The 13,365-nt window shown below is 59.0% G+C and overlaps 1 protein-coding gene across 2 annotated transcripts in view; it reads left to right on the plus strand.

Moving 5' to 3' along the window:
- The window catches only part of CLEC18C (C-type lectin domain family 18 member C), a 30,449-nt gene extending 17,649 nt beyond the window's left edge, over nucleotides 1-12,800 (plus strand). The window contains exons 7-12 of one of the 2 annotated variants that reach the window (XM_048816852.2): nucleotides 983-1,075; nucleotides 2,897-3,003; nucleotides 4,846-4,975; nucleotides 6,394-6,490; nucleotides 9,092-9,183; nucleotides 11,331-12,800. In XM_048816852.2, coding sequence (XP_048672809.2) covers nucleotides 983-1,075; nucleotides 2,897-3,003; nucleotides 4,846-4,975; nucleotides 6,394-6,490; nucleotides 9,092-9,183; nucleotides 11,331-11,368 — 557 coding nt within the window. In that variant the 3' untranslated portion in view covers nucleotides 11,369-12,800. The remainder of the gene's footprint in view (nucleotides 1-982; nucleotides 1,076-2,896; nucleotides 3,004-4,845; nucleotides 4,976-6,393; nucleotides 6,491-9,091; nucleotides 9,184-11,330) is intronic. The other variant, XM_048816853.2, reaches the window with a different exon arrangement.
- Nucleotides 12,801-13,365: the final 565 nt, after the last annotated feature.

Consider the following 13,365-nt stretch of genomic DNA (forward strand, 5'->3'; position numbering starts at 1 on the left):
CACTATTAACGTAAAACAGTACAAAAATCCCCAACTTCGTCACATGTCTATACTGCTATTAGCCCTGCAGCCTGAGCCCTGCAAACCTGAGTCAGCTGACCCAGGCTTGGGACTCGCGGCTCTGGGTCTTGTCTTGCAGAGTAGATCTACCCTCTGCGGCTCCCGGCACGTGGGTGACAAGTCCTAAATAACCCTCCCCTGGAATGGCTTGGGACGTGACACCGCCCCATGCCAGTGGCTGCATCTGAGCATGAGGGCTGGGTCCCAGGGACCCACCACTGCTGGCCACATGAGGGCCAATATAGCATCTGCACTGGGGAACATAGGAATGCACAGCAAATATACGCCTAGATCCCAGCAGCTCCCAAATTCCCACAGAAAATCCCACCCAGGCCCTGTTTGAAGCTTCCCAATGTGCAAACCCATCAGCTCAGCTCCCATCCACGGTGGGCACAAAGGATGGAAATATGGCTTGGGATGGAAGTCCAGGCTCAGCCTTGACTATGGAGTGGCTACCACTGCCTCCATAGTGCTGTGTGTGTGTGCATGGCCCATGCAGTGTGTGTGTGCGTGTCCCCCTTGCAGTGTGTGTGTGTGCATGGCCCATGCAGGGTGCATGTGTGTCTGTATGTATGAGTGTGCACATGGCTCATGCAGTGTGTGTGTCCCCCATGAAATGTGTGTGCGCATGTAACCCATGCAGGAGGTGTGTGTGTCCGTCCCCCCCACCATGCAGTGTCTGCTTGTGTGTCCCATACAATGTGTGTGTGTGTGTGTGCAGACGTGCGTGACCCATTCAGGGCGTGTGTCCCATGCGGTGTCAGTATAATGCACCTGTGTGCGTTGCAGAGCCCTGCAGTTATGTGTCTGTGGGGCTTGCCGAGGTGTTTAAGAGCTTGTGTTCGCTCCACTGGGAGGCTGGCAGGGACTGGCGAGCCGGCGCCAGGCCAGGATGCAGACTAACTGCCTGGATTTCTTGCAGTGAAGTGCAGCATCCAGTGTCTCCACGGGAGGTTCAGGGCGGAGGAATGTTCCTGCCTCTGTGACATCGGCTACGGCGGAGCAGAGTGCGGCAGTGAGTTCAGCTTCTGCAGGGGGTGGATGGTTCCCCCTACGGCCTCCGGAAAGGGACAGCTGCAGTCCCAGCCCAGTGCAGCCCCACACTCCCTGCCAACAGGCACAGGAAGCCAGCTTGGCTCCTCTCCTCCCAGGCTGCGCCCAGAGGCCATTCCCGGCTGGGCACAGTCCGCTCATGGGGCCTCAGAGGTGGTTGCTGACCCTGTTTCACAAGCTGGTCATTAAAGGAAGCTGCAGTTCAGCCCAGCCTCTGCTTTCAGCATTCCGCTCCTTTGCTGGGGGTCCCAAGCTCCCTGGGGGCCCGAGACTCCAGGAAGCTTTGTCGTGGCATCAGTTGTGCCCCTGCATGGTTCTTTGTATTTCTTTAATCCCAGGCTGAGCAAGGGGCACCCCAGTCCATTGCACCCTGTGTCTGGCTGCCGGGCAGAGTCCGGGGCTGGCAGGGTGTGGGGGGCCTGCCGAGATCCAGCATCGGGTACATACAGCTTTAGCCATTGTTTTGCCCCCAAATTCCAGCTCATTTTCAGCTGCTGTTTATAATCAGCCCCTGCCCCAAGAGCTGCCAGGGCCAGACACGGATCCTGGCAGAAGTCCCCCTGGCCCAGGCGAGAGGGGTTCCAATGGGTTCCCTACGTGGCTAGGGTTACGAGGATAACAGACGCTAGAATGGGGAAGGCCTGGTTGGAGCCTGCTGGTGCTGGTGGGGGAGCGCAGCCCAGGATTGCCATGTGCTCTCCAGTGCGTGGCCAGGTGAGCACAGAATTACTCCAGGGATGGGGCCCTTGCTGCTCTTCTCTTGTTGGCATCAATGCACTGCCAGGCTTGGACCCCTCCCGGGGCCCGATCGCCCTGGTCAGCACCTTGTGTCCCAGTTTGCATGGCTGCGTGGGTGAGTGTTAAATGCCCTTGGGGGCAGGGTGTTGCCCGGTTCGCCCCTCACTTTGCAAAGGTGTAAATGACAAGGTGGGCTGGTTGGTTGTAATCTGTTGCTCTTCTGCCCATCCCTCCCAGTTCTGGAGACGGCTGCTCAGTGTCGCCTCCTGCCTCCTTCCCGGTCCCAGCTGCTGGCTAGAAATGAGACCAAGTTGCAGATGTGATGCTCCCCAGCTGTGGCTGGATCTGCTCAGGCTAGTTGGCCCATCGCTGGCTGGGTCAGAGGCGGAAGATCTTGATGCCATTCAGTGCATGTTTGGAACCAGCGAGACTGGGGCAGTGCCCTGTGGGAACCCCCGGCCTCTGTGCAGGTGGCACTGGGGTGAGGGCAGAACTGAACAAAATAGTCCAGGGGATACGTGCTGCTGTTAAATGAACCCCCCTGGCTGCCCAAGGGTGGGGGCTGAATGGTGCCACACTTATGGGGAGTCTGAAAAAACTTCCCCCAAACGTCTGAATACCAGTGCGGGCTCCTTTAAGAGTTGCTGACCTGCCTGATGCAAAGACTGCTGGGCCGGAGTAATGCCTGGTGTAACAGTGACACCCTGGGGGAGAGCAGAGCAGTGCATGAACTTAATCCTTCAGGTTCCATTCCCTGCACCCCTGGGTTGCTGGGCTGAGGAGAGTTACAGGGAGGGTGGCCAATTTTGGTTGGACATGTTCCTGTAGGTTTCATCACATGACATAATCTTTCATTAAAGATTAATCTGTAATTCCTGGGGACTGCAGGCCAATCCTGGAGGGTTGGCAACCCTAGTTACAGGTGAGAGGCTGCCTGGTGAGTGACTAGACTGGTGCGTGTAGAGGGCTCTGCTTCCTCTCCTGCAGGCAGAGAGTCCCTGGGGTTAAAGCAGGGACTGATCCTTCCTTCTCTCTCCTCTCACAGCGAAGGTTCAGTTCCCTTTCCATACCTGCGACCTGAGGATAGATGGGGACTGCTTCATGATTTCCTCTGAGGCAGACACGTATTATGAAGCCAAAATAAAATGCCAGGTAACCCCCATCAGCCCTTGTGCTGCAGTCAACAGACCCAGTTCACAGAGAGAGCCAGAAACCAGGGCTAGACCCTACTCCTTCCAGTCCCAAAACACAGGCTTCAACTGCTTGAACTAAAGGAGAGCTCCGGAGCTGCTAGGGGTAGTAGGTCTCTTACCTTTTCTGTGGGGCGTCCAGTAGAGGGCAGCCTCACTCACTCATGCACACAGAGCCAGTGTATTGCTTAGGAAGCCACATTTGATAATATTTCAGTCTAGGGACAGGGGAACGAAATCCAGGCTGAGATTCACCTGCACAGCTCTGGAGCGTGTGCTAAAACCCTCTCGGGAGGGGGTTTCCCTCTTTCCCACCAGCCTTGTTGTCTCTTCAGTCCCCAAGGGCCCACGTTTTATAAGGAATGCAGGGATCTGGATTCACTTGGGACCCCGGGCGGTCTCCAGCGGCTCCTCAGAACCACTGCATGGCACGGGCCGAGCGCGTGGTGGGCACAATACAAACTGTGGTTTCTGAAGTGCCGAATTGTGAGCAAATGTTACACGACGCCCCGGGGCGGATGAAAGAGACTGGGGTGCAGGCAGTGTGGCCTGCTGGTCACGGCTGGGCTGTGTCCGCACGCTAAGGACAGTCACGAGACGCTAGTCAGCAAGCAGGGATCGGAGTAATCGCCAAGGTCAGTAAGAGCAAGGGTCGGAGCGAAGCTGGGTCAGAGACTGGAGAGCAGGCAACGAGATGGGGTCTGGAGTCACAGCAGGCCAGACGGCCTGCTGGGGCACCCTCCCGGGTTACACAGTGCGCGTGGGCCGATCAGAGGCTGCAGGGTGCTGTCACTTGGGCGGTACTTCCTGCAGTGCCTACTCTCGGCGGTGCTCTGGGACTGGGCTCTGGCTGGCCTGGCAGTGGTGTGGGCATGGCAGCCGGCCCAGGTTCTGTAGACCCTGCTGCTAGTCCCATGGGTTCTGGCACAAGGGCTTGAACCAGGGGCCTCTGGCTGGAACAGCCTCTGCACTGTAGCTAAAAGAGCCCAGCTTGAGCTGGCTTGTTAATGGCTTTCTGTGAGGGGACAGCACACCCCGGAGGCAGGTCTGGGTGTCACGAGCCCCCTGGCATTTCAGAGCTGATCATCGACCCTGGCGAACCAAGGGGACAGGCCGCAGCACACATGCCAGCCCTTCCCCCGCCCCTCGGGCCATTCCACTGATTTCACTCCCGAGTCGCCCCAGGGGGAGCGTCCAGTCCTGTTTGGATGCCACATGTCGCAGCCTGAGCCCTCTTCCATGGCAGGGGTTTGGGAGCAAACAGCCCAGGCCAGCTCCTGCCGCAGTATTGGAAGCCGAAAGCCACCTCTTACGTGGCTGGAAATTTCCTCTCCATTTGCAGGCTGGGTCTTGGCTTTGACCCCCGAGGCCAATGTCCAGAGCGATTTGTGCACACCTGGTGCAGGCGACAGACTGACTGCACTGGCTCGGAGCCCCGGGGAGTTAATCTGCCCACAGGGGTGCTGATCAGCTGGGAGAGCAAGTGTCGCTCAATCGAGTGTCCGTTCCACAAGAACAAAGCCTCTGGGCTCCCATGGGCCCCATTGTTTTCACACCCACGCAGCTGGTGGGAGCATTCAGTCCCTTCGTTTCCTGTGGAAGAGAAGACGCTAGGGAACTGGACTCCTCTGCCTGCCTGGAATGGATTTAGGCTACTTCTTGGTGGGGATGGGGGAAGTGCACAGACGGGGGACTGGCCCGTCTGGGTTGCAGGGACTAAACTGTGGATGATGGGAAGGGTTAGCCTGTTGTGCTGGCTGGATGGATTTCTTGATTTGGGCTGTCTGGGTCTGATCCCCTGCAGGAGAAAGGAGCCATGCTGGCCCAGATCAGAAATCAGAAAGTGCAGGATATTCTGGCCTATTACCTGGGACATTTGGAACCCACCAATGAGGTGACAGAGCCGGATTTCGAGACCCGGAACTTCTGGATCGGTGAGTGACTGCAGTTTTTGCTGCCAAAGGACAGCTGGAGCCCCAGGGCTCAGTACAGGACTTTCCAGAGGCAAGGAGGAGGCAATCGTGGCTCTAGAGACCTTGCAGGCTGGGTCCCAGCCCGGAGGACGATGCAATCTCTTCTAGTGCTGCCGGCAGAGAGTGTAAGGTCCTCCTGGCGCTCCCCCGCCAGCCCCAGGGTTGCGAGGCGGACACAGAGCTCTGTGCTGGAGTCCCATCATTCCAGCTTTAAAAGGTCCTCACTCTGATTGTAGAGCAGCACCTAGGTTACAGTAAAATTCAGCCCTGCTTTCAGGATCACAGTCCTGGCATTTCCACAGAGCTTGTCATCTTCAAAGTACTCTGCAGACAGGAACCAATTAATGAACTCGGTTGTTGTTGTTTCCTAGGTGCAGGGCCGCTCATGGGGTACTGCAGGGTAACGTTCTCCCTCAGGCTGCTAATGGAAGTGCTGCTGTTCTGATAATACTTAGTTCTTCCGCAGAGCTTTAACCCTCCCCATCCTCCCAGGAGGGAGGTATCTGTGATTCACAACTGGGGAAACCAAGGCACAGCGGGGCCATGACTTGCCAGGGGTCACACCGGGAGTCGGGATTAGAACTCAGGACATCTTGACACCTCAGCCTGTAGTCACTGGCCAGACTATGCTGCCTCGCTGTTTGGGCCTGTGTCAAAGTTACTCGCTGACTGCCTGGGGAGATGGTGGCTCAGTGGGAAGCGGGGTGGTGGATTGGAAAGGGTGTGTGAGCAGCAGGGACAGCTGCAGGAGTTTGGCTCAGGTAGGAGGCTGGGAACCCCCACCCAGTTACAGCTGTCACAATGTGCCCTCTGTGGGGGCTGGCCTGTGGGGCATTCGCAGTGCAGAGCCCTCTGAGCATGAGGGAACTGGACTGTGTCGGGGCTCGAGATTGGGGGGGGGTGGGCCCCGTCTCTCTAGGGGCTGGACACAGGGCATTGGTACCTAGCTCAGAGGCTGCCCCGTACAGCGAGGTGTTTCGCTCGCTAAGAGGCATTGAGCGTGCGGCCCCAGCTGTTTGAGTCAGGGGAGCCCGTGTGCAGCTGCACAATGCAGGCAAGTTCAGAACTTGCTGATGGCAACAGGGAAAGAACTGATCCCACTGCTCCAAAGTCACCTGAGCTAATGGAGAATCGCTGCTAGCAGCATGAGGCTCATGACACACAGCTCAGCAGCAGGGGCCCAGATCCCTTGCGGTTCATGGCCCGGCAGTTGCTGGGGCCACTGACTCACACGGAAGGCCAGCCCTGCTCCTCGGCTGAGATGCAGCCAATGAGGACCTGTGTGATGAGACTCAGGCCCCGCGCTGTGGTGGTGTACGGCATCCGCTTTGCCCATGTGGACTGGAGCCCCAGGACATCACCCATGCTCTCTCATTTAGGTCTGACCTATAAAACGTCCAAGGATTTGTTCCGCTGGGACACAGGCGCCCAGTGCTCCTTCACCAGCTTCGCGTTCGGCCAGCCAGACAGCCAGCGGTAAGTGACGAGGGCAGGGGCACGGAGACCCATGGTTATGCCGCTCCTGCTTGGTCCCGAGGCCTGAAGACCACAGAGCCCACCGGCGGCACCCGTCAGTATTGATTAGCTGTAGTGCCGGAGCACCTAGAAGCGCCAGTCATGGCCCAAGACCCCAGTGTGCCAAGCACTGTACGAACACAGAACAAATAGCCGGTCCCTGCCCCCAGATTTACCATCCTTGTATAGGGAGCTCGTCCCAAGGGGGCAGGGCAGCCTGGGGAAAGCACAAAGGGGCTTGTTTGACAATGTCACAGGTGGGCGACGGAGGATGGTGTCGCAGTCTGATCAGAGGCAAGCGTGGACAGCTCCACAGCAAATGAGAGAGGCCAGGCCGGGAGGGGCCAGGCTGGGAGGGCCAGGCCGGGAGGGGCCCTGAGAGTGAAGGCAAGCAGTTGACGGATGTGCTAGAGAAGGGGGAGCTAGGGGAGGGATGCGATGAGAGGGGCCGAGCGCCAGGCTAAGAGAAGGATCTTTGTAGCACATTGGGAATGGATCTGAGCAGGGAAGATTGCATTGGTCAGAGCCAGAGAAAGGAGGTCGCAGTGATCCAGACCAGAGATGGTGTGAGCGTGGATGGCAGGTTGCACTGGCAATGGCAAGGAAGGGCTGGGGAGAAGTGATGCAGAAAGAATCTGCAAGACGTAGACATAACCTGGCTGTGAGGCGCTCCAACCTAGGGCTGTCCCCCTTCTTTAAAACTCACATCTCCTGCACCCCATGCACCCCCATAACGGACTCACATGACTCGTGCTCTCTCTCGGCTTCCTATGTTCCCTGGGAGGAACCCGCTTCAGTGCGACAGCCCTTCTTGGGGGTCCACGCTCTCTCAGGGGTTAACCATCTCCTGGAACCTCACCTCTCTGAGCCTCCAGCACGCCTGTCTTTCGCCATGGGCCTCCTCAGAGAGTCCACTCACTGTGGACCCCTGGGGCCTTCACACCCAGAGGGAATAATGCAACCCCGATCTCTAGACTGGGGTGACTCTCAGCCAGCATAAAACAGGAGGGTTTATTGAGCATCTGAACCCAGCACAGGAAACTCTCCAGGCCTCAGGCCTGGCCTCTTTCTGCACAGTACATCTAAGTCTATCCTGCATCCAGGTGGGCTCAGCTGCTCTCTCTCTCCCCAGTCCAGCAGCCCTCTCCTTCCAGCAGATCATCCTATATCTTCTCCCCCAACAGCTCCTCCCCTCTCCTTTGTCTCCCGTCCCAGGTAAACAGGTCACTGGGGCCCTCTCTTCTCCGTCCTTTGTTCCCCCTCTGGCTGGAACTGGCTGGTCAGGTCACAGGGGCCCTCTCTCCTCAGCCTTTTGTCCATCCACTGGCCAGACCCGGCTGCCTGCCAAGCTGGGGTGGGCCTCCTCATCTCCAGGTCACCAGTTGCTAGGGTCCCCCATCTCCAGGCCGTTGTCCAGGGTTCTGGCTGCTAGGCGAGGTCACACCTGCTCCTCTGTAACAACCACCCCTCTCCCACCACCGTGTTAAACAAGCAGCACATGGAGAAACTGAGACCCACACAATATTCATGCAAAACTCTAGGAAAATACCCGACTTTATCAGTTGCTCCCAGGCCAGAGACCGCTCTCCTCTCTGCTCTGGGACTCCTCCACCCCGTACTCCCCTCCCGGGCCTGGAGCCACTCTGGGACTCCTGCACTGCGTGCACCCCTACTGAGCCTTGGGCCTCTGTCCTCTGCTCTGGGACTCCTGCAACCCCTGCTCGTTGTCACAGAGTCACTGGGCGCTGCTCTGGAACTGCTCCATACGAAGCCAGGCAGGACTCTGGGGGAAGCCTCCTCTCTCTGAGCAGACTGTCACCAGGGCAGAAGCTTCCACAGCTTCCGCCTTCCTGGGTCTGACCTCGGAGTATTCAGCATCCCCTGCCCCACCGTGTGCTTCCCGTAGCGAGTCCGCCCGGGTGGGCTCCTGAGGAAGCCAGAGGGCCCTGCACCCCAACTCCGCAGTCAGACGGGATTCTCAGCCAGCCGGTAAAACAGAAGGTTTATTAGTCGACAGGAACACAGCGTAGGACAGAACTTGTTAGCACTGAAATCAGTGACTTTCAGCCAAGTCCATCTTGGAGGAGGGGAGCCCAGAGCCAGGGCTCTGGCCCTCCCCCGGCGCCCCAAGCCAGCCGAGGTGGCCAGCCACCTGGCCCCTGCCCTGCCCATTGCTCCTCCTCCAGCCTTTGTCTCACTTCCAGGGCCAAGAGTTACCTGGTCGCATCCTCCTCCTGGGTCTCAGGTTACGAAGGGGCAGCCAGAGCATCCATGGAGGCAGCTGGAGCAACCCCTGCAAAAGTCACACCCCCTTATTCCCACCGCCTAGACATTGGTGCAATACACAGCAAAACTGAGGCACACGCAGCATTCATGCAAAACAGGAAGATTCACATACAACATAACAGGCAATCCCCACTACGTCACACTCCCCTACTGGCCCTGGGACTCTTGGACCCCCTGCTCCCCTCCCGGGCCTGGTACCACTGTACTCACTGCTCTGGGACTCCTGCACCCCCTGCTCCCCTCCCAGCCCTGGGACCGCTCTCCTCTGCGTCTCAGGTTTGGGAACTGCGTTGAGCTCCAAGCGTCGGCCGCCTTCAACTGGAATGACCAGCGCTGCAAGACCCGAAACCGCTACATCTGCCAGTTTGGTGAGTGGCACAGCTTCACTCCTCTCTGCTGGCCCCGTGACCTGGGAAGTCCTCATGCCTGCTCTGTGTCGAGAGGGGCATGCAGGCATTGGGCCAGCTGCTGGCTAGTGCTAGGGCAGCAGGCCTAGCGAGGGCAGGTGCTGTGTGAGCGCACCTTAGCCCTGACCTGCAGCTCCACCAATGCCCCTCGGTCCCAACATACAGTATTAAAACAGCCCTGGGAGTTCCTGTGCTGGGCTCCCCACACTGACCGGTCTGCCGATGCCCTTCTGCCCGAAAGCACAGACTGTGCAATGCCAGCCGTGGGCTCCCCACACACAGCTCCACCGATGCCCCCCATCCCAACACGCAGGCCCTGTCCTGGGCTTCCAGCCCACACAGATCTGCTGATGCCCCTCATCCCTGACCTGCAGCCCCCACCTATTCCAGGCCTGGGTAACCAAGGGCTGCACTCTGGTTAGTGGTCTCAGCAGAGAATGAGCCGTCTCTTACCCTTAGAGTTGGTCCTTGCAAGATAAGGGTGAGGCATGGTGGCCAGGCAGCATGGAAGTAGTTTGCATGGCTGCTGCCCTTCCTGTGCCCAGTCTGGTTAACAGGCCTGCTGGGGCTGGCACCGGGCCTCTGCCCAGCACCTTATTCACCAACAATTCATTTCAAAGTTTTAAAACAACCCTTTTCTGGATCTGAATTGTGCCATGGGAACTGATGCACGTTGCCCAGGTCTAAGGCTGGTTCCCAGGAGGGCGAGTGTGCCTGGGTGCCGGCTGGCACACACCTGCCCGGTCAGTCCCCATTACATACCCTGTGTGCGCTAGCTACATAGTCCCCAATTACCATTTTATCTAGGGCAGAGGTTCTCAAACTGTGGGTCAGGACCCCATTGTAATGGGATCACCAGGGCTGGCTTAGACTTGCTGGGGCCCGGGGCCAAAGCCTGAGCCCCACTGCTCGGGACCAAAGTTTGAGGGCTTCAGTCCTGGGCAGCGGGGCACAGGTTACAGACCCCCTACCTGGGGCTGCAGCCCTTGAGCTTTGGCTTTTCCCCTGTAGCGGTGTAAGACTCACCCCTCTGGCACCTCCTGCTGGTCATCCAGGGAATTAGTGTTCCAGCCTCCAGAGCACCCTCCGCAGGCCACTGTCCTGCTTGCCGCTGGTCCCCGAGTCCCTCCTCAACCCCGGTGCCCCCTTTCACGCCAGGGTGCTGCCACCTGCAGTACCCTGCACAGATCTGGGGCTCCCCTCCCCAGGGAACCCCCAACCTCACCTCAGTCTCTGGCCACTGCCAGTCATCACCTAGCCCCCATTCCCTGAGGCCAACTGCAGCGTAAGCGCCATTCATCACAGGCAAGAGGGGTTTGGACTTGCTGCCTCTGCCTACCCCTTGGGCTGCCCCCAGTACCTATTTGGTCTTCCACTAGGCCTGCAGCCTGGGGGGTTTCCAGGCCGAAGCTCCCCAGCTCCTCTGGCCTTCCCCCAGCCCTGCTCCACCTCAGGTCCTCTCTCAGCTTCCAGGCAGCCAGGCCCTTTTCCCTCAGCAAGCCAGAGGGAAAGTCCTCTCAGCTCCTGGCTTCTCTGGCTTTTATAGGGCCCACTGGGTCTGTCTGGGGCGTGGCCCCAGCTGAGGCTGCTCCTCCAACCAGCTTTTCCCCTGCCCCAGCCTTCTCCCAGGGCTGTTTTAAGCCCTTTTAGGCAGGAGTAGGTGACAACCCCACTACAACCCCCCTCCCCCTGGGGTGGTGGGGCTCGGGCTTTGCCCCCACACACACACACACACATGACACGGCAGGGCTCGGGCAGGCTCAGGCTTCGGTCCCCCCTCCTGGGGTCATGAGTAATTTTTGTTGTCAGACGGGAGTCATGGTGCAATGAAGTTTGAGAATCCCCGATCTAGAGGTAATGTGTGCATTGTGTCTCCTCTAGTGGCTAGTGCACACAAAGGATAACAGCTTACTATTGCTGTTAGCTCATGGAGTTAGCCCTCTGGCTCACCTAGTAAGGATCTGTGTTTTGGTGCTTATGACCTGCCGGGGTGGATCACCCTGTATTGCTCTGGGGATTTTTTCCCTATGGGGCCTGCCTGGCTGGCAGTGGGCTGCGGTGCTCGAGCCTGGCTGGGTAGCACTAATGCTGGCTGTGATCCTTTGCAGCTCAGAAGCACATCTCCCTGTGGCAGCCAGAGCCCTGAGCCTGCACAACTTCCTGCTGCTGAGTTGTGGGCGCAGCATCACCTCCAGCCCGCGTGCGGCATGAGAGAAAGAATCCGCTGCTACTGTTCTGCCAGGTCCTAGAGCCCAGCGCTTCTCAAGCTATCTGATGGGGGGGACCGGCAATTATTTTCCCAGCGTGCGCACAGACCAGCAGCCGATGGCTCGCGGACCAGCACCAGTCCGCGGACCACCCCTTTGAGGACCACTGCTCTACAGGACCCCCTGGGCGCTCCGCCCATCCCAGCCACGCTGACACCCCTCCCTGAGGGCCGGGGCCCAGAGGTGGCACCAGGACCTGCCGAGCACTCAGGGAGAGAGCGCATCCCAGGCTGCCCTTCCAGGCCGGAGCAGGGGGGTGGCGGGGCCAGATCAACCCGCACAGCTGCCCCGGGGGCCTGACTCCACCAGAGCCATCGCAGTCGAGCCAGGTGGGGGTCTCTGGGGTGCATCCTAGCCCCTTGTCCATGGAACAGCCCCGAGCTCCTGTAAAATAGCCCCTCCCTCACATGTGACCGCTGGGGCGGGGCAGCTGCTTCGTGTCCCCACTCCCTTCCTCCGGGGTGTGATGGCACATCAGTGTGGGGAGCCCCTCGCTTCTCCCGGCTGTGCCAGAGGGAGCAGGGCCCCCCCAGTGGTTACCCCCAGTCCGTAGCTCTGCGGCCCTGATACGGAATAGGGCCGGCTTAGTGGACTCTGCGTCCGCGCTGGCAGGCGTGGGCTGGGGAGCTGAGTGGTGCACAGCAAGAGGGTGACTGTCCCACCTAGAGCCAGCGGTGCTTGGCCAGGGCTGCGAGGTACAAGGGGGGTGCAGGGGCCCCAGGAATCACAGCTGAGACGTGCCCTGCGAAGAAGGCAGACGTGGCTACTTGGTCTAGGACTCGGTGTCCAGTTGCTAGCCAGGGCCATCCCACTGCAGCTTGGCTGTAGGAGGCAGCCTTCCCCGGGCAGGCAGGTGCAGCACGCGGCATTCTCGGCCCCATGCCCCTTTGCTGTGCCAGTCAGTGCCACCACGGCTCAGCACTAAAGAAGCCGTCTAGCTCCGGTACCAACCCGCGAACCTAGCAGAGCAGGGCTCTGAGCACCCGTAGGCCTAGTGTTCAGGCCTGTTCTTTCATACAATCACAGAATATCAGGGTTGGAAGGGACCTCAGGAGGTATCTAGTCCAATCCCCTGCTCAAAGCAGGACCAATCCCCAATTTTTGCCCCAGATCCCTAAATGGCCCCCTCAAGGATTGAACTCACAACCCTGGGTTTAGCAGGCCAATGCGCAAACCACTGAGCTATGCCTCTCCCCTTTCGCCCTGTGTAGCATGCGCTCCGGCCCGGGCTCTGTCTAGGACAGTGACACAAACTCTTCCCGCAGTTTGAGAGCTGGGGCTGTTCTAATAAAGCTGTCTGTCCCTCCTGCTGCTCATGTCCCTTTCTCCAGCTGCGGGGCTGTCCCGGGTGAGTGGCTGGGAGCCACCCTCCTGGGCGTGGGGCAAAAGGAGGAGAAAAATGGGGAGTGGTGAAAGCAAAAGCCAGGGGCCCTCCTCAGCCTGTCCCCTGCTCCCAGCTGCAGTCATCTCTCCTACTACTTCCCACTGGCATCCTACGCTGGGACAGGGCTCCCCCTCCTGCCTGCCATCCCAGTCCACTCTCCTTCCCCCTAAGCTGCTGTCCTGTACCATGTCTGTCCTAGATGGGCAAGGAACCGCTCTGCAAAGAGCTGTGTGTGGCCAGGGCCCCAGGGAATATTTGGGTAAGAACTGGGCCTCCCTGATGAATGGGAGGGCTCCAAAGCGCAGCAGACCTCAGTTCGACAGTCCAGCTGGGAGATTGTTAGTGCCCTGCAAAGTAAAAGAAAGCAAGGGGGCTTGGGCCATTTTCTGCTGCTGTGGGTTGGAGGGGCTCTGCTTGGGTTTTATACTGGAAATTCAGAGTCTGTCTGGCCAGGAAGACTCGCGGGCAACTGCGGAGCTAGTGTAAACGAGG

This window comes from Caretta caretta, chromosome 12 (assembly GCF_965140235.1).
Source record: "Caretta caretta isolate rCarCar2 chromosome 12, rCarCar1.hap1, whole genome shotgun sequence".
In the NCBI taxonomy this organism is placed as follows: domain Eukaryota; kingdom Metazoa; phylum Chordata; order Testudines; family Cheloniidae; genus Caretta; species Caretta caretta.